Source organism: Doryrhamphus excisus, linkage group LG2 (assembly GCF_037039965.1).
Source record: "Doryrhamphus excisus strain RoL-2023G ecotype Guam linkage group LG2, RoL_Dexc_Guam_v1.1, whole genome shotgun sequence".
Taxonomy (NCBI): Eukaryota; Metazoa; Chordata; class Actinopteri; order Syngnathiformes; family Syngnathidae; genus Doryrhamphus; species Doryrhamphus excisus.
In genome coordinates, this window is record NC_136358.1 from 14,975,523 (window position 1) to 14,996,780 (window position 21,258).

A 21,258-nucleotide genomic window follows, 5' to 3' on the forward strand; every position below is an offset into this window, starting at 1 on the left:
GTTTCAACCAAAAAAATTAATAAAATACGGAAAAACCAGGAAATTTTTCCCATAGGAAGAAAACAATGAAGCAGAATTATAATTCCCAAGTAGATGTAAGATATTGTTGATATTGTTGTTCCTGTCCATCCTATTCAAACCAAATTCAAGAGTGTGCACCTTTTTTTGGCCCCATGGTGGGCTATTTCACCACCCGCACTTAATAAAAAATGCAGACATGGCCAGTGAATCAGCGACGTGTACGGTGCTTTGTTTGGGCACTCGATTTCGTAGACGAGCATATGCACTAGTTTGTGATGTGCAATATTGTAAAAAAAAAAAAAATCATACAGAAACTAAGGTTTCACTGTAAAGATTACATCATCTATGCATTGAAACATGTGTTCTTCATAATTTATGCAGCAATTAGCCACACCTCGACTGTCGCTGCTTAATGAGGCAGCCGTGCTCCACAATGGGCTCCTCTCATCCATCCAAATTGGTGCTTAAAGCTGCTTTCCCCCCCATCTCCTGAGCCCCCAAAAATACATTTTAGCCCGGTGTGACCGCCAACTTTCCAATGGTGCATTCAGTCTATCAGCGGCCTTCAATGCCCAGTATTGGTGGGTGGGTGAGGTCAATCACCTATAATGGACTGTTAAAAATATGTAGAAAAGTGTTGGCTGTCTGCTTGAATTTACTGTGGATGCACTGTACGCCGACCTGAACTCCCTCATAATGTAGTCATAAAATTCCAGTGGAACAAGCAAGTATGGTTTCGCTTCCTGTATTTATTGCGGCTTTGTGAATAATTAAACAATTTAGAAGCTTTCAGTCGCTTGGGTCACGGACATCTCCAAGCTTCAGGTGTAACAAGTCTTGCAAATACTGCAAAAAAAAAATGAGTTTCATCACAAGAATCCTATAAACAGTTCTTTATTGCTGGCGCTAACAGTAACTGCACCATAACCCGGAAGCCACCGCTGATTTTATTAAATGCCATCACAAGTGGCCCCCCTTTGGCTAATAAAATACAACAGATCACGCTCTGATGCATTTCTCTAAAGAATAATTGCGCTGAGATATGACAATTGACATTTTGTGCAGCAGAATTTAAAAAATAAATAAATAAAAAAGCCGAGCAACACCTCACAAGACGCATAGGAGTGTGTGAGAGGCGTATGTGTGTGTCTTTATAGCCCAGCTGAGCGGCAGCATAGAGGCCAAGTTAAATGGGGAGGGGAGATTAAAGGCAGTGCCGGGGCCTGCAGCCTCTGTATTCAATCACTACACTCGGGCCACACCTCAGCCTGCATGCTGATCAAGCCGCAGTGAAAGGAGCCATACACCAGCACAGCACTGAGCATATACTTCTCAGCTACTGTGACACCATATTTCTTTCAATTATATATTCCAAACCTCGTCTTACCACTTCACAGTACCACTTTAGACCTTTAGGGCGGCGTCATGCTTGTGCCCAGTCTTGTGTGCCCTTCATGCTGCAATATATTTTATGAAGATTTTGCGGAATATAGCACAAAAAAGTCTGTCGATCCACAAAAACAGTGTAGTCAGTATTTCAATGACCTCTACATTAGAGAGACCAATCAACCCTTGTACAAGCGTGTGGTACAACATAAGAGAGCAGTTTCTTCGGGCCCTGAGTCAGCAGTTCATTTGCATCTCAGACAAAAAACATTTTGAGGACAATGATGTTGGGAGGATGGCTGTTTGAAAGAAGTCATCTATGTCAAACTATAAGTGGCCACTCTGAACAGAGGACAAGGTTTGCATCATCACAACAACACTGTAACATCTCTCCCCCAAAGGTTGTCTCATTCCACTGGAAGAGTGGCCACTATACCACCATGCAAGCAAGCAACCAGAAATATATTCATTCATTTTCTACCGCTTTTCCTCATGAGGGTCGCGGGGGGTGCTGGAGCCTATCCCAGCTGTCTTCGGGCGAGAGGCGGGGTACACCCTGGACTGGTCGCCAGCCAATCACAGGGCACATATAGACAAACAACCATTCACACTCACATTCATACCTATGGACAATTTGGAGTCGCCAATTGACCTAGCATGTTTTTTGGAATATGGGAGTAAACCGGAGTACCCGGAGAAAACCCACGCATGCACGGGGAGAACATGCAAACTCCACACAGAGATGGCGGAGGGTGGAATTGAATATATATTTTTTAAAAAGCCATTCAAGAGTCCATTCAACTTTTGTTAACAAATATTTTCCACTATTTTGTATTTTTTAGTTGGCAATTTTAGATAGGAAAAATACATGTCTCAGTATGATTTAGTGAAGCTCTTCAACGTAGACTTGTTAAATTACTTTACTGACTTGACGATAAGACAGTGTTGTTTTGGTGGTCTTATACAGGGTCAGGCAAAACGATCTGACACATCTGTAGGTTAAATTAAAAGGCAAATAAAGTAAAGAAACAAAAAATTGTTTATATTTCCGAATAGAACATATAATGCCATTATGTTTTAAAAATTAAATCAGTTCTGGCGGTGCAAGGTCAGCCGGTTGATTTTCGTTTCAAATTCATAACAAGATGGTGTTTTGAGCTGGTACGGGATCATGTCTACCAAGATTGAAGTGCTATGGAACGCTCGTTGTGTTGCAGTTACAGATTAGTTTGTTTTGCTAAACGTTTCCACAATAAAAGCATGATTCTCACCAGTCCAATTCATGGCAACAACTGAAAAACAATGGCATTATAAAGAAACAAGCAAAATAACATTATATGAAAAAATGGCATTATATGTACTTTTCGAAAATAAAACACTTTTTTTTTTTGCCTTTTATTTAACCTACAAATGTGTTATATCATTTTGCCTGACCCTGTATTTGTGGTTTGGAAAGTACGTAAGTGGCTATAAACAGCAAGTTGGAGCTTTTCTTCCTGTCACTTAGAGTACTCACGTAAGAAAAATACTGCTCGTTTTTACAGCTCACAGCTTCAGTGAGGTTTTACAACAAATGTGTTAAATTACTGTATTGACCCAAATATAAGACAAGTTGGAGCTTTTTTTTTTTACTGTCCCTCACTTAGTACTCAAACACATCATTGATTATGATGATTGAGCAAAGAATTGTCATAAACTGTTGGTTGTTACCAATGATTTATTCTATTATTATTCTGTAATTGACATTATTTCTATTATTGAAACCGGGGGTGTTCAAACTTTTTCCACACAGTGCCCCATACAGACAAATCAAAAGATGCTGGGATGTAATGTATTATTTTCAGAAATATTTTTATTTATAAAAAGGCTTTATTTTATGAATTTATGAATTTATTTTATTTATAAAAAGCTATGTATTATCAATTATTAGTATCAACAATTTTTTCAACCTTTTTGCTCTATTTCTGCCGTTTTTTTTAGTGTTTCATTTTATTTCTACAATATGCTGCAGGCCAATATGTCACGTTATGGCCGGGAAATGTAGCTAACAATAGATGAGATGTATAACATACCTAAAAACTGGTTGTGTTGAATAAAAGTGAGTGGAAAAAAACAGCTAAAGGTGATCCAAATACATTTGTAAAAAGTGGGTCATACTGCGACTGTCTGAAGTCTTCTAGAATAAACGTTGATATATTCCACATGGTTTCAGGACGTGATGTTCTTCATAAAATGAATCCAAAAACACAAAAAACCTTAATCACACACAAGCAGGCAATGTCAAACAATAATTACACGACTGGAGTAATTGTGTTTGCAACGCTGAAAGCTTAGAGAAGCAGCTTTGCTTGTTGACAATTCGGCTCGAACTGAGAAGTCATGTTAGATTCCCTCTGTCTGTGAGGCCGACGCCCGTGGAGCTCGACATGACCGGTCACAGTTGTTGCCGTCTCCAATGTGCAAGCCCGGAGCTGTGGTTACATTTTTGAAGAGGTGTGCCTCGGCTAGAGCTGCAGGAGCGTAAATCCCTTCCTTGACTTATTTCTGTGCCGGTGAGCGTGACATGCGAGGTTTGCTGTTTTTCTCTTTGCGTTCATCTTCTCACAGAATGAGGAAGGCGGCATCCAGTAAAGTAGGGCAAAGTGAAACATTTGCAGAAGATATGCTAATTAACAGCTCATCTGAACAATGCCATAGGACAGGGTTGTCCAAAGTGCAGCCCGGGGGCCATTTGCGCTACACCGCTCCTTTTGTTTATTAGCCTCAGGGCACATTCTTCATGTTTGCAGCAAAAAGTGACAAATGAAGAAAACTAAATATTGATAATGCAGTTGTGATATCTTGATAATAATACACCATGTCACCTTTAACACAAAGGTGGGGCCTTTAACACAAACCAGGACACTTGGCATGGCACGTGTACTCAAATATACCTTATAAATGCAATCATAGAAATTATTATATTTATATATACATGTTATGTATTGCCAAAACCTGAAGTAACCGATATTTTCAGGAAAAATGTCCAAGTACTTGAAGCGGAAGGAATTTGAAGAATCGTTTGTGTGAATTTTACGAGATTTCAACTCATCAAGAGTAAGAGTAAACGGTTTATACCATTACATCCTCGAATCCTGTCTCATTTTCAATCACATGTCCACATTTGGTGACCTTCGACGTGAGTAATATGACAAGCGACGTCGGCCGTAACAGGTGCTGCTCAATGCTAATGCTAATGCTAACACATTCCAGGAATAATATAGGACTTGACATGCCTGATTTTGCAAATGATGTCGCTAAGCAGCAGCATGTAAATATTGAGCAGAAGAGGGCCAAGCACTGATCCTTGTGCAAGTCACACCACAGTACTCAGAAGTCACATTATCATAAACTACACCATGTCTCATGATGTAGGATCGGTATAATGGACATTTGAAATGGTTTTGGAAGCATGACTTTTTCATACTGTGGTATACCCTGGAACCCATGGCTAGTCCCAATGAAAAACAATGAAAATCCTCCTGAAAATCCTCAAAGTGATGGACAAGGAATGATAACAATACATTTGGTCACCCTAGTCTAACCTATTAGAATAGCAACAACCGATTAGTCTTTATAGGAAATTAAAGATATCAAAATGGCCCCCTGCAAACTCTCATATTTCAGAATGCAGCCCTCCGTAGAAAAGGTCGGGACACCCCAGGATTAGGCCGTCTTTATTATAGACTTTGTCAGAATGCTGTGCTAACGTCCCCTGAGGGTGTGCAGACACGATGCACTCAGAGGTCTTTAGTGTGCAAAATCACAGCCACATTTACAGGACTTTACCTTATCATTGCCCCCCGTTGTGATGTATCTCCCAAGGGATGGAAATGCCCTTAATTGCAGCAGTAAGGTGGCTCTCATATCCATATGCGAGGTTACAGGGGTCATTTGTTTCCCCTTTTCTCTCGCCGCTTTAATTGATGATCATTCATTGTTTGCTGCTACGTTATTAAGCAGCGTTCATTATTATAAAGCTGCGGGGGAAAGAGGGCGTCCCGCGGGAGAACGCCATTCCAGGCTGTGATTTTTTTAACACAAGGTCACAGAAGAAGAAAATGAGGCGTCATTGTGAAAACTCCGTTAGTCGTACAGGGGACTGAGCTTAATTTATTTGAAGCAAAATAGAATCCAATCAATACGTACATGAGCCTGATAAGACAAATGGGCCTCAAAACCTTTAGGACGCTAATCTGATGCTTTGAGTTGTAGGAATGCTGCTTAATAGCCGTGCCGCCTCTCAACGGACTCAAACTCAATCATAAACACAATGTGGGTCTCATTGACGCCAGGTGTGGTGTTATTTTTATTTCCACTAATTGCTAACACTAACTAACACTAATTGCTTCCAGAATATTGGACTTTATTCCTGTACATTTACTCCTAAGTTGACCCGAATTGAAGACAACAATGTTCATATTTGTTGCAATTATATTAAATAATATAATAAAAAAATCATCAATAATTACCTGATTTCAAATATATTATGATGAACTCAAATATTTTAGTTTTATAATATTGTAATAGGATGCACGGCGGTCGTGTGGTTAGCGCGCAGACCTCACAGCTAGGAGACCCGAGTTCAATCTCACCCTCGGCCATCTCTGTGTGGAGTTTGCATGTTCTCCCCGTGCATGTGTGGGTTTTTTCCGGGTACTCTGGTTTCCTCCCACATTCCAAAAAACATGCTAGGTCAATTGGCGACTCCAAATTGTCCATAGGTATGAATGTGAGTGTGAATGGTTGTTTGTCTATATGTGCCCTGTGATTGGCTGGCGACCAGTCCGGGGTGTACCCCGCCTCTTTCCCGAAAACAGCTGGGATAGGCTCCAGCACCCCTGCAACCCTTGTGGGTATAAGCGGTACAAAATGAATCAATGAATGAATGAATATTGTAATAGATTGTATTGTTTGATGCCTCTCCTGTGAGTGACAGGAGGAAAAGCTCTGATTTGTTAGCTTGGGGAGACGTTTGGCCCCCGCCTGCTATTTTGTATGAATCTCCAAATATAAGACAATGTATTATGCTTTAATTGATGCAGTTTTTGTTTTGGTATTTAGTCTTCGTAACATGAAGTTGTTGACTTTTGTTATTCACTCAAATCAATTTGCTATCGTCTTAATAGTTTTGGAGGATCAGTAACTCCAAAACAAGCAGCATGTCTCCACATTTTACTAGTTTGAAAGCAGCAGGCTGTTTTTGTTTGATCATTGTGGAATTTAATCAAAAAAAAAAATAAAGCACGCAGCAATGTCTGCTGTGAGTTTTTTTTAAGTAAGTGAGACATGAAAGTGTGTTTTTTGGGAGGGGGGCTTTGTAGTGGTAATTTTGCCAAATGAAAAAAAAATATGCTGGCAGCCGAGCATTTCTTCTGTGGGAAGCAAAAAGAAGCCTTCCATAAGTTTAGTTGTTGCTGCATGTGGTTGCATAGCAACAATGGCTTAGCCTGCTGCGTGCTTGAAAGAATGAGTCAGAGGAAGAGAGAGAAAAGTCATTCTTGTGGTTGTCTTTGACATTTATATGCTGCTTATGTTGTAAGTGCATGTGCTGATGTTGTAGTGTGTCTGCTCCTCCTGTGTGCCAGTTGCTTGCCAAAGCATCTTTCTTTTTTTTTTGAAGCGAGGAGAGAGAGGAAACATCAAATCTTGCAAGAGTGTCTTCACAAAGCAAATGCTCAGACAAGCTTTCCTCACTCAAAATAGATGGACCCCTCTCTCTCTTTCACCCCTCCGTTCACTGTGATTAGAGCATGCTCCCGGTGAGAATTGTCTCCAGAACTTTCTCTGAGTCATGGCAGCACCAGCAGGGTATTAATAATTCCAAGGCTTGCTTTATGATGGCTTTTCAGTCAATCGATCAGCTTTGGAGGGGAAAATGAATGCCTGCTCTAAGTCCAGGCACTTTGAGATGAGATGAGCGTACTTCTTTTCCAACCGCAATCTCACACATGTGACATTATCTGTAACCTTTTGCTTTCATTCTGTCGGTGTGGGTGAATTAAAGCACCGGCACTACAGTCAGACTTCAGCTTCTTTGGTGGCTTTCAGATAGGAGAATAAACACTGAATGGAAGTGCGGAAATATAGGACCAGTGGCAGAGTGGTTACTGTTAAAGCAAAGAAACTGCAAATAATAGTAAAGAAAGAATCGTTGGATAACTCCGCTTCAGCAATCACCATCGGCCGTGTCTTTCAGGGTCACTCGCATGTTATTCCGCCCTCTCCGAGGTGACCCAGTCAGGGCCCCAACCCACATCCCAGCAGCCCCTGGTTGATTTGATTCCCCTCTTCTTTTCTGGCTATGTGAAGCCTAGCCGAGTAAAGACGTTGCAGAGTGACCATCCTCCACTGCAACTGACTTCTCTGGGCTCGAAGTTTTCGAGCACACTTATGCTACTCCTTGGTCTTCGATCGGTCCATTCGATCTTCCCAGGGCGTCGTCAATGCCATCATGATCAGGTGTTTTGAAGCCTCAGAGGTGATGATCAGCTCCGGACAAAGTGAGGTTGAATGTTAGCCGCTTTCCGTGGTCAGCCTGCCACTTCCAAACGCAGGCTGTTTGAGGAAGGCCTGTTGTTGGTTTTGCCCAAGCCTGGAGTTTGTCCCCAGCTTTCATGGGTGGGCGGTGATGTTTGCCGATGTTAATGGCTTACGCTAGGCTCTCTGCAACAGCACCTGCTTTTTGTCACCAACTGTAGCGGTCGTCTATCAGAGCCTTTGGACCGCTGCTGAGTGGATGTTCCAGTGATGCTCTTCAGAGCAAATTGGGCAGAAGGGTGTCTCGCTATTCCCTAGATGTGACGGTTTGCTGGGTTTGGCAAGGCATTGTAGACTGCCTACAACAGGAACCGGATGCCACAGAAATCTGCCTGCAAGATGCTCGACCAGGTGATCCTGGTCCATGTTCCCTGCTGCCAGATCCCTACCGCCCTGCTCACTCGCTCTTCATCCAGCCCTGCTTGGACCTCTTCCTGGAGAAGGTGGTGTCTCTCCTTCCCCTGAGCCTGGCTGACCTAGGTTGTTTGGAAGAAGCCCAAACCTGCTCTGCTGGTACCTCACCTTCTGTCTGTGGTGCGATTGCACCACCTCTACTTCCTTCTCCATTTCTTTCCTGTCATCATCTTGATGCTGACACTTTGGCATCCTAGGAATCCCTATACTGGAGAGCTTCTCCCAAATGAGCTACCATAAACACCTCCTTGAGACCACTGAATGGTGTTTGCAAGGTATTGCTCATTCCAAATAGCCCACCCACTTCTGCAGACTGTGAGTGACAATAAGAAATGCTCTGACACACAGAGAAGTCGCTTGGCGCCAACCTCTTAGTTTGCATGTACTGTATCTCTAAATCCAAAGACAACCTGTCAATCTAGCCCATTATCTGTAACCTTTTGTTTCCAGTCTGTCAGTGGTTTGAAGCAGCAGCTCTACAATCAAAGACGTCAGCCTTTTTAAGCTTTCAGAAAAGAGAAAAAAATCACTCAATGGAAATGAGGAAATATACTGTAGGTTGATGGAAGTTAAATTAGTGTATTGTAGGCCCAGTGCCAAGATGAAGTAACTGATGGAGCAATAAAAACTACACGAAGGGGTAAACCTTGTAATGTTGGATAATAAAACATAAGGTTGTCATTCAGGTTTGCTTTTTATTCCTCATCCAGGGGAGCAATGCTGAGCAGACACTTGACATTTGGAACTCTTAAAATCAAATAATGCAGACCGGTGAAGCAATGATTTAACATAAATGCCCTCACTCATGGTTACGACTAATACAGTATATACACGGTCAGGCAAAATGATCTCACACATTTGTAGGTTAAATAAAAGGCAAATAAAGTAAAGAAACAAAAAAGTGTTTTAATTTTAAAAAAGTACATAAAATGCCATTCTGTTTCATTATTTAAAAAAAATTTAATAAAATAAAAACAAAATAAAACAAAACAAAATAAAAACACTTTTTTGTTTCTTTATTTTATTTGCCTTTTATTTTTATTTGCTTTTATTTGCCTACAGATTCGTTTGTTTTGATAAACGTTTCCACAATAAAAGCGCGATGCTCACCAGTCCAATTCATGGCAGCAACTGAAAAAGAAACCAAAAACAATGGCATTATAAAGAAACAAAGCAAAATGGCATTATATGTACTTTTCAAAAAAAAAATGTTTCTTTACTTTTATTTGCCTTTTATTTAACCTACAAATGTGTCAGATAATTTTGTCTGACTCTGTAGAATAGTCTAATTAGATATACTGCAATCAAGGAGAGTTTTGTGATATTGTGTAATAATAATGAGAATAATAACAAACATAAAAATATCCACACTGTCTTCTTCTTCTCTCCTGCTGCTTCACTTGACTCTTGCAACCTCTGATTAGGCTTCATTAAAACATAAAATAAAAATAGACTGCCCGACCTCAGGGCAAAAGCATGACATCAAGGTTGGACCAATGCGGCGTTTGGATCTAAAACGGGATTTCTCACAGTCTTGGCGGCAGACGTTCCTCGCTCATGTCGAACAGCTGTAGCATGCAGGAGTGATGCAGTCTTTTTATTTATTTATTGGGGGGGGATGACGATGTCTAACATTTACACACTGCCTTCCCCAGCACAACAGATGCCGAGCTTGTTTCCAACTACACCAAGCTGTCATGTAGCATTTTTGGGTTAAGTGGAGATTATTTGAGGAAGACATTTTGTTAGCGCAGCTTTTGACTGCGAGGAATCTGTTTACAAATGTCCATATGTTGCTATCTCCATCCTAAGATTCTCTGGCATTCAAGGACATGTTTTTTTTATATTATTAGTCAAAGTGATTATAAAAGTGACTGCGTCCCTCACATTTCAACATTAAAATAATACTTGGATATAATATCAGAATTGTAGAATTTCTTCTGAAATGAGCATCCATTAGAAAAAAAAAGAGTCTCCTGAAGAAACATGCGCTGAAACCTTTGGGCAAAAAAGTGGTCAGGCTGAAAACAAATGTCTGCTCATGTTGTCGCCAAGGCTGCACATTTGTCAAATGGCCGGCAATGACAGAGCAATTGCAATGCGCTGAGGAGTGGGAGGCGAAATAATAAGACATTGGGTATGTCAATAACGTTAGCGTGTATTATCCCACGTGCGGCGCTGCCACATGAATCCATCTTCTGTCACGGCGACAGCGTTCATTTCACTCTAGGGTGGCCACACATACGTTTTAATCAGCCATTTGGCCGGCCACACTGACAACGGCTCGGCAAACTGAAGCTAGGAAGGGTGACGATAAATCATAGCAATGCCGCTAGCGGCTTTGGATTCATTTCTGAGGACACATGCCAATTTTAGATTGTTTCCGCTGCTCACACGAAAAGAGACTGGGCTGCACCTTGTCAGTGAAGGACACCCTTCTATTGAAATGACTTGTACCTTCAGTAAACGCCATTTGTAAGGGGCTTTACACTTTTTTTTGCTGGCTGGTAGATCACCATAGTCTGCTGTATTCATGGTGCTTTTATATGTTTTATCCACCTACTGTACAATGGGGAACATCTCTTGCTTACACTTTCACTGTTAAACGTGTTTGGTAGAGAAAAGGACACATGTAACAGTAACTATATGGCTTAGGTAGTGATGAAAGAAAAGAAGAAATAAGTGAAATAAATAATACATTCATACTTTTCTACCGCTTTTTCCTCATGAGGGTTACGGGGGGGGGCTGGAGCCTATCCCAGTTGTCTTCGGTCGTGAGGCGGGGTACACCCTGGACTGGTCGCCAGCCAATCACAGGGCACATATAGACAAACAACCATTCACACTCACATTCATACCTATGGACAATTTGGAGTGGCCAATTAACCTAGCATGTTTTTGGAATGTGGGTGGAAACCGGAGTACCCGGAGAAAACCCCCGCATGCATGGAGAGAACACCACACCAGAGATGCCCGAGGGTGCAATTGAACCCTGGTCCCCTAGCTATGAGGTCTGCTAACCACACGACCACCATGCAGCCATAAATAGTACAATTAACTTATAATTTAATAAGATAAGATAAATGACTAAATACATCAATTCAAAAGTAAAAAAATGTTAGAATACATTGTCTGGCATCTGCTGCCTCTGCTGATCCCTCACCTTTCCCTTTCAGCAGTCATTCCAAATCTCTTTCATTGTGTTTTCTTTTTTTTCCACTCTTGTTGTGAGTGAAAAAGTCCTGCTATCGTTAGGATGGATCACCTCTCATGAGCTTCAATGTCTCTGCCAATGCTTAAATTTCCCACCCAGGGCCACCACCATCCGCTTGCAGATTTCATCATTACTTTGATTTACGAGCCAAACGCGAGTGACATACACATCATGCTGTCACTGTTGTGCGTGATAAGACGAGATGCCGATGTTTTTGTGCATCACAACGAGCACATCACATGTCGCATGATAACACATCACAAAATATGTCTTCTTTCTAAAGACATATACTTACTGTATACAGTAGCCGCAAGAAGAGGTGGGTGATGCGACATATTTTGGTATTGACCAGTCCAGGGTGTAACCCGTGTATCACCTCGTACTTCGGTACGTGACAAACAAAACAACAAAAAACTATATTAGGAAAGCAGGAAGTGAACAAATGTAACAGTTACTGATTGTAAAAGTACCAGATGGAGGGGTAGGATTTAATAAGCGTTGCTTCTTCCTACTCCTTTTGGACATGTGGGACTGTGAACTGATTATGTGATGCATTCAATTGTAATCTGATGCATGTTCAAATGAAATTAAACCATTACCATTACCCCACCTCTAACCAAGCTGGGGTCGGCTCCAGCATACCCACGCAACCCTAATGAGGATAAGCGGTATAGAAATTGGATGGATGGATGTATAAACACCCTTATTTGTGAACAATTGGATATAACAAGGGCTGCACGGTGAGCCTAGTGGTTAATGCACTGGCCTCACAGCTAGAAAACCCGAGTTCAATTCCACCCTCGGCCATCTCTGTGTGGAGTTTGCATGTTCTCCCCGTGCATGCGTGGGTTTTCTCCGGGTACTCCAGTTTCCTTCCACATTCCAAAAACATGTTAGGTTAATTGGCAACTCCAAATTGTAGGTATGAATGTGAGTGTGAATGGTTGTTTGTCTATAGTATGTGCCTGTGATTGGCTGGCGACCAGTCGCCTCTTGCCCAAAGACAGCTGGGATAGGCTCCAGCACCCCGTGCGACCCTCGTGAGGATAAGCGGTAGAAAATGAATGAATTAATGTCCATTTTTAACATACGGCACCACTCTGAAACAGAAAGGAATTTCCTGACTCAAAAAGGGACAACAAAAGAAAGAAAACCACAAGTATTGAACATTCAAGAATTAGTTCATTAGCAGGCATCAGCGTAAAACCAGATGAATTACAGCCATTACGGCCAATGCACTGAAACATGGTTAGAATATTTTTAGTGCTCAGTGATGCCACTGTGCCTCACAGCAGGAAGTGAGAAACTATAAATACGACTCCATAGAAGAGAAGAGAGCAGAAATTCTCTTTGTTGAATAATACATGTCAACAAAATCAAATGTGTCATGTCTTGAGAGATCAAGAACCGATTTCCACCTTCATTGCCGGCCTCTTCCTCCATCCCATCCTTCTAGTTTAACTTCCTCCTCCTTGTTGCTGCTTCTCTGGCTGATGGCGGATAATGACTTGTCATAGAAACTCCCGTGTGGGTGGGAATGTTTTCATGTACGCCTGCATTTACTTCCTGCTCCCCAAGTCCACCCACAATTTTTTTTTTTTTTACTCTTTCCACTCCCTGGCAGCTCCTTTGGAACCCCCAACAGCAAAGACAGCTCAACTGACAGAGTTTGTATGTCTTTTGTAATTGCTGGGATCGCTACGCCGCGTGAAGTCAACAAGCTCAAAGGTCGCCGCAAATCTGAAGTCGCGGCTCCTCTGTTGTGGAGTCTTAGAAGCTCATTAAAACACCCACGTTTCATCAACGAGGGGCCTCATGTTTACTGTCACCGCTAAGGCTGTCATGAACAGAAAATGACTATTGTTCTAATGTTGCGTTGTATCGTTTTCATATACAGTGGATCCTCGCATATTCGCCATTCAGGATTCGCAAACCTTAAAATAGTATCTTAGTGGAAATCAGAGAAGACGGCAACCTCAAGCTATCAGGAGGGTTTGTCGTTGTGTACTGGGACGCCTAAACGCAGCAGCATAACCCAAGGTTATTGAGTGTCAGAAATACGGTATTTCCGGAGTATTCCGAAGTTTTTCCAAACTTGGGCTAGTCCTGTGATTAAATTTAAAGTGAGGTGCTGGTGGGTTTCTTTCCCTTTGGGAGGCAATACAACTTGAATGATACAGAGCACACGTTTAGTTGTGGAATACTCACTAATCCGCTGTGTCTGTAAGTAATGTGCAACTATAGTTACATATATGATGCCTGTGTGACAAATGTCATATTTTAGACTGCAATGGTGTTTAATTAGGACACTAATGTGGATCCCAAGGCCAGTTGAGAGACATAGTCTCTTGAACGTGCCCTGGGTCTTCCACGAGGCCTCCTACCGGTCGGCCCTCCAAGTCCGAGTCCATGATTCTTGCTAAGAAAAGGGTGGAGTGCCATCTCCTGGTCGAGGATGAGATTAGTGCCCCAAGTAGAAGAGTTGTTGTTGTTGTTGTTGTTGTTCAGAAGTGAGGGAAGGATGAAATGCGAGATTAACGGGTCGATTGCTGTGGCTCAATAAAAGGGAATTATTTTATTATTTGGTTATTTTGATATTGTTGCATAGTTTTACATTGTTGTATCCAATCAAATTGGAGACAAATTGGAGTCAATGTGGGAGGAAACCGGAGTACCCGGAGAAAACCCACGCATGCACGGGGAGAACATGCAAACTCCACACAGAGATGGCCAAGCGTGGAATTGAACTCGGGTCTCCTAGCTGTGAGGCCTGCATGCTAACCATTTGTCCGCCATGCAGGCAAAAATTGACATACGATGGTAATTTTTTTCAGTTAAAAAAAAGCAGTCAGTTACATGAGGTTTTGGCAGTTTTTCTTTCTGTCACTCACACCCACCATTGACAGTTGCTTATTGCACTGATACTGAAAACATGACTTGAAATAGATACAACTAAAAATTGTCCGCTTAAGTCAACATCGACATACACATTGTTGACCGAGTGGTACAAATTTAATAAAGCTCGTAGGCAAGGAAATAAATTAATGCAAACTGAACAGACGGCTTCTGGAGAAAATATCTCCAAATATCTCCATAACTCAGGGGTGTCAAAAGTACAGCCATTTTAAACCGTGTCAAAGTCCAGAAAATGTAACATAATAAACAATATCCCTGTAATATTACTTATTATTATGTTATTCTAGAACAGTTACAGATATTCTTGTTGGATTACAACTTTTCTGTCTAAATATTTTGCCAAAATACTGCTGACTTTTTTTCAACTAAGCGCAAGAAGATGGATGGATTGACTGCTGATTTAAAAAAAAGTAGTTATTTTTCTAGTTTTCTTCTTAAATTCTATTTTTAGACCGCGCCGTGGGCCGATTAAAAAACAGCCACAAATATTCCTCGAGCCGCCCTTTGGACACCACTGCAACACTGCATTAAAAAAAGCACCCAGCGTGGCAGTATAGCTTGGATTCATTTATTTCTTTTTTTGATTGTTAGCCAACAGGAGAAAGATTTGCTAACGAAAGTATGAAAGCTTTATTGTCATTGTAAAGCTAAATTACGATGAGGCGGGATGACTGTGCACAAATCAGCTTTTTATTGGCATCTAAAAAAATGACACTGTATACCTTACAATGCACTCCATACTTCAGTGTGGCCAATGCGGCTTGGCACCTCTTCTTCTCTCTTGGTTTGGCTCTAACTAGCGGGCCAACACTACTGCCCTCTACAGCCCAACCCCTCCATCGCAGGTCAGAACCACACACAATACTCATGTTGCTAGACTTTCACATGAAAACTGATTAAATAAAAATATGGCCAAATGTTGGGAAACAGCTGCCATAGGTTAAAAAATGTGACCCTGCCTATGTCCACATCAGTCAGCCAGTCTGTATGGAAACGGGTGTAAATAAGGCTTTTAAGACAATAGCATAGAAGCCAAGCATTTCCTTTACATGACTTGAAAGCCACCATTAAAAGTAGCGCACGGAGACCTAATTGAAGAAACTTTCCACTCAGTGCACACACAGCGTGTCTCTACATGGCCATGGTTGGCGCCGGGAGCAGCAGTGGCGGCATGCGGATGAATCCTGATAGATTCTCATTACCCCAGGTGTGACCCCTCGCAGCTCAGTTCATTAAGCCAACCACCCGAGTGTTGGCGACTCAAGTCCAGATTTAATCACAACTTCCGTCCTCTTGCCAATCACAATTAGATCCTGATAAGCCTCTCCAGCATGGCACCTTAGGGCTTCCATATACAGACAAAGGTTAATTTGTGAGCAACAAGGGCCTCGGCTACACAGCCAAAGGTCACCAGATTGAATACATGGGGTGTGGGTGTGTGTGTGTGTGTGTGTATGTGTGACGAGGGGGGGCTTGACTGCAATTACAAAGTTTATCAGTATTCATGGTTACATTACCTTCAAAGAGCGTGCTGATGGGATGTGGCTTACCACCATATCTCAACATCTTTGTATCTTTCCATCTATCACAAACACATTCCTCCAACATGGCTCCCGTGCTGCTAATTGAGCAACCCTATGAATAGTCACAGTGACATGACAGACCGTGTCACGGAACACGCACACAGCAGATTGTTTTATCTTGCCCCGTGCGTCTCTGACCTCACTTTCCTGCCGTGTATTGTTATCCGCAGGCCAGCTGGCGGCGGGGACATGTGAAATTGTGACGCTGGACAGGGACAGCAGCCAACCACGGCGGACCATCGCCAGGCAGACGGCCCGCTGCGCCTGCAAGAAGGGCCAGATCGCCGGAACTACAAGAGCAAGACCCGCCTGTGTGGATGGTAAGACGTGCTGTGCTTCTCTTGAAAACGACTCAGACATGAACATGTTTGTCCTCGGGCGTCTTTGAGCTTTGATGCACATAAATACAATTAAGCGCATGCGGCTATATCCAAGCGTTGAGTCATGTTATTAATCCTCGGGCTAGAGAGGTTTGGCTTGTTTTTAAGGCAGACTTAAGGTGGATCAAGCTGAATGACTGGATGTAACTAAAGCTTGCACCAATTCGCAGTTGAATCGCTATTTAAGAAGAACGTCGCTGCAGGCGGGTTTCCAAAGCCCCCCATGACCAGATGGGCTTGTATTCCATGGCATACTGACAGGATTTGTGCAGTAGCAGTGTTTTACATCGTGACTTACACGCTGCGTTTGGGCATCATTTCACAATGCTTAAGATTACAGGTGATGCATTTGGTGCTGCACACAAAGGGGTCAAAATTAATCAAATCATTTAGAGCAGTCCTGTCGTGTAGAGGATCTTTGACTCGCTGATTAACAAAAAGGGCGGGACTCCAAGGAACACTGCATTTTTTGTGGGAGGACATCATCTACGTGTGAGACATGAGCACAAGTCTTTCTCTTTTATGGACGCTCTAAAGATAGAAAACACAACTCAATGACATTATGTGACTTGGGGTGGGGGTGGAGCTTGGTGTGGTTTATAGATGCATCAGAAGCCCGTGTTAGGAATTTGTTGTGCCTTTTGGAACCTGCAATCAAACTTGTTATAATCAGGTCTGGTCACTGAACATGACAGTAGCATCACTCACACCTCCAGTGACCAGTATAAAATACCGTATTTTCCAGACTATAAGTCACACTTTTTTTCATAGGTTGGCTGTTCCTGCGACTTATACTCCAGAGTGACTTATAAATGAAAAAACTGTTTATGTTACATAAACACTGGACACCTTTTCTGCATATTTTACACCTACTCAGCCTGTTCTCTATTATTTTATTGTTAGAACTTTGCTTCCAAGATGACGTAATGTTTTGGTCAAGTAGTTTGTAAAATAAATTACCCGCAAAAAATACGACTCATACTCCAGTGCGACTTACGTATGTTTTTTTCTACCTAATTATGCATTTTTGGCCTTGTTCGACTTATACTCCGGAGCGACTTATAGTGCAGAAATTACGGTAATACATATCATCTCACGTTTGAATGCGTCTTCTGAATGACTTATATTTGTATTTTTGTTTATGTTTGGAAATGCTTAATTCAGGAAAAACATACATGAGATTTTGTTAAAAATATGTACATATTTTTTTTTTCCTTTTGATAGGCCATCTTCAACCAGGAAACAGTACTTTGTTTGTTTCTTTCGGCTTTTCCCTGATTATGGAGTCGCCACAGCCAATCGTTTTGATCCGCATCCTGATTTTTGGCTAGAGCCCTTAATATTCCGGATGCCATTCCTAATGAATTCTTAATTAATATATTTTTGGAGAACCGTGATAGAGTGACAGATTTTGACATTTTCCTCCGATTTTGGATGAACATTTGCAATAAATGTGACAGTAATTGGATTAGATTCAGCTCCAGTAGCTTCCCTTGTCTCTCTATTGATTATATGCATTGAAAGAGCGAGAAATCCGTGTGAAATCATAATCAGTGAAGCGCAAAGACATAAGCATATAAATACTGTGTACATGTATCATTCACATTTATAATTTGTACATTATTTCCAACTTAGGGTGAATTTAGATGTCATTTCTGCTGAAAAAAACGAAAAAATTGTATTACCTCGCAATTGTCACAGAAATGGTCCTTTTAATGATAGAGAGCTTGGTTCAGTGCACATTTTAACTTTTAATATGAAATGGATGTTAAACAAACAAAACACTGTCAGACAGAGAGAAGTATGACTCAGCTATTATTTGCAATGCTTCCCTCAGCAAGAAAAGCAGTGGGTGGAATTTCATCTCTTGTCCTTTCGGCTATTCTTACATAGATGAATCAATGTTTCACCCTTTTTTCAGCGGGGAAATTACTTTGTTCCCTCCTTGTATTGATCAAGACACCTGTCCTAGATAGGGAAAAGATCAAAAAACAACAAAGTCTGCATATATAGCGCACATAAAACACAACTTTGTGTGCGTGTTTTCTGAGGATGGTTGTAATTTCCAATTTCCTGCGATATTATATTACCTCCTGTCGAAATAAAAACTTTATTGCTGTTCATATTTCAAAATCTGAGTGCTTGATATTATTGCCATGCAAATATGCTTATCTTTGCAAGTGCGGTTTTATTTGTTCTGACTCACTTTGCAGACTTTGAAAGTGAGAGAGTGGAAGAGAAAGAGTGCTGACATCGATGACCCTAAATGCTACAAATGGGAATTCAATCAGTTCTAATCTAGTGGAGTCCTTGAGGTCTGGCACTCCGCTTGAAAATGCCTTTGCCGCCTCGGCCGACATGATCTGTCCTTCATGCTTCCGTGTGCAATGGCAGCGGTCACCACGGGATAATCCGGAGCTGCCATCAAAAGGCTACGGCAGCTTCCAGGTCTCTGAAAACAATGGTGTTGATCCAGGAGTTTCTTAGCTTGGCTGCTGCAGGTTCTTGTCGGAGCAGCGCTTCCATTGTGAATGTTGTGGTAGTCATGTCAAAAGAAGCAGTGTCATCCATTCAGCTGGTTTTGTGTAAACAAGCCGAGCGTCCTTGGGTGCTCGCTCAGTGGGGAGCTTCCAGCAGCCATTTTGGGATATCTTCTTAAGGGATAATATGACAACACAAGATAATCGTTTCCACTGCAGCTCCCCAGTGTGGGCAGGACTCATGCACCCCCAGATCGTGGCGTTACCACCATCAATTATGTTGTCCATAGGTATGAATGTGAGTGTGAATGGTTGTTTGTCTATATGTGCCCTGTGATTGGCTGGCGACAGTCCAGGGTGTACCACGCCTCTCGCCCGTAGACAGCTGGGATAGGCTCCAGCACCCCTCGCCACTCTTGTGAGGATAAGCGGTAGAAAATAAAGAAGCAGTGTCATCCATTCAGCTGGTTTTGTGTAAACAAGCCGAGCATCCTTGGGTGCTCGCTCAGTGGGGAGCTTCCAGCAGCCATTTTGGGATATATTTCCTTAAGGGATAATATGACAACACAAGATAATTGTTTCCACCGCAGCTCCCTAGTGCGGGCAGGACTCATGCACCCCCAAATTGTGGCGTTACCACCATCAATTATGTTGTTTCTTACTTGTGTTGCCGGATATTTTGATAGAATTTGCATCCATTTTTGATCCATTATATGGATTATACAGTATTCCAAGCTATGGACTGTGATCCTCATCTCCTGGCAAGCCTAAGCGTGAGGTTTTCCGTGAATCAGCAGGCGATAGAACCAACAGAATGCGTCAGACTGGCTCTCAGGGCTATTAGACACTACCAGAGCTCCAATCACACTGCATCAAGCCACTGGGTTGATCTGATCCTGGGAGGGAGGAAGGAAGGAATGCGGGGACGGGCTCGGGTCTGTTGGGGAAACATGTCATGTCAGCTCCCGCAGCCAGTTAGCAAGCTAGCCGCCTACCACAGAACTATCCGGAGGGACTAGAACTAGAAAAGATGGTGTAGTGGTGAATGTGTAATGCGGCTCCCTCTCTGTTTTGTGTCCCTCTCTCACGTTCTGTGCTACATTTACGAGTAAACTGATGGCCATGGGTTGTGGTCTTGTCAAAGGAGGTGCAGAGGGCAGGCAGATGGGTACTGCAGCCCTGAGGTCGACCGCTTCTCCTCGAGTGTTCTGGTTTGGAGGAACGTGACACAAATCACGTGGCGCCTTTTTTTTTCAGCCAATCACATCCAAGTCACACAACTCTCCCTCTGTGTAGAAATCTCTCTTTTATCGTTCCTTGTTGCTATTATATCCAACCTGGAGGAATGAGATAATCTCTCATTTGCACTGTGATTGCATTTTGCTCTTTGAAATTCACGCTCGATTGCTTTTTGGTGTTAGCGTGCATGATTCACTTGAAATCCTCATCTCTTCTGATAATTAATCATCTAACGCAGCTTCCAAATAGTGATTTTTTTTTTACCCCAATTTTCCACCCATATGTTGTAAAATGAAGCAATCTCTGTGTCCTTTTAGATCAGCAGCTGGTTGTTTGCGAGTCTGTGATTTTGTCTTGCATTTTAGTTATGATAAATGAGCTATATATGGTGTAGAAGCAAGGAATAAAAAAACATAAATCAAATGTGTTGTGAAATTTTGACATTTTTTATACAAGATAAAACCCGATAAGGCTGCACAGCGGATGAGTGGTTAGCACGCAGGCCTCACAGCTCGGAGACCCGGAGAAAAATTGATGATGCATATGATGCTACATTTCACCAATTATGTAGGGTTAAAAGGGCAAGAATGTTTATAGAATAGTACAATATGTGTCAAAAAAATTGTAGGGTTGTAGATTATGGGCAAAATTCACCTAAAAGTGCTGTTTTCTGATTGTAATGGTTTTGCAGCAGTGAGTTCAAAGCCGGTAGGTCAAGGATCCGTTTTTAATGTATTTGTGTAACAATATTCACCAAATATTGACTTTAACTGAGTTTGCATCCCTGAAATATCCGTTTTTAATGATACTAAAGGGGCCGAGTGGTTCGCGTGCAGGAGACCCGAGTTCAATTCCACCCTCGGCCATCTCTGTGTAGAGTTTGCATGTTCTCCCCTTGCATGTGTGGGTTTTCTCCGGGTACTCCGGTTTTCTCCCATATTCCAAAAACATGCTAGGTTAATTGGCGACTCCAAATTGTCCATAGGTATGAATGTGAGTGTGAATGGTTGTTTGTCTATATGTGCCCTGTGATTCGCTGGCGACCA

At 42.0% G+C, this 21,258-nt stretch overlaps 1 protein-coding gene across 3 annotated transcripts in view; it reads left to right on the forward strand.

Moving 5' to 3' along the window:
* Positions 1-21,258, forward strand: part of LOC131132440 (chemokine-like protein TAFA-5) — a 124,313-nt gene that overhangs the window by 60,884 nt on the left and 42,171 nt on the right. For all 3 annotated transcript variants that reach the window (XR_009130363.2, XR_009130364.2, XM_058078050.2), the window contains exon 2: positions 16,284-16,433. Coding sequence is in view for 1 of the 3 variants with exons in the window: in XM_058078050.2 (XP_057934033.1) it covers positions 16,284-16,433 (150 nt within the window). In the remaining 2 variants the exon portion in view is untranslated. The remainder of the gene's footprint in view (positions 1-16,283; positions 16,434-21,258) is intronic.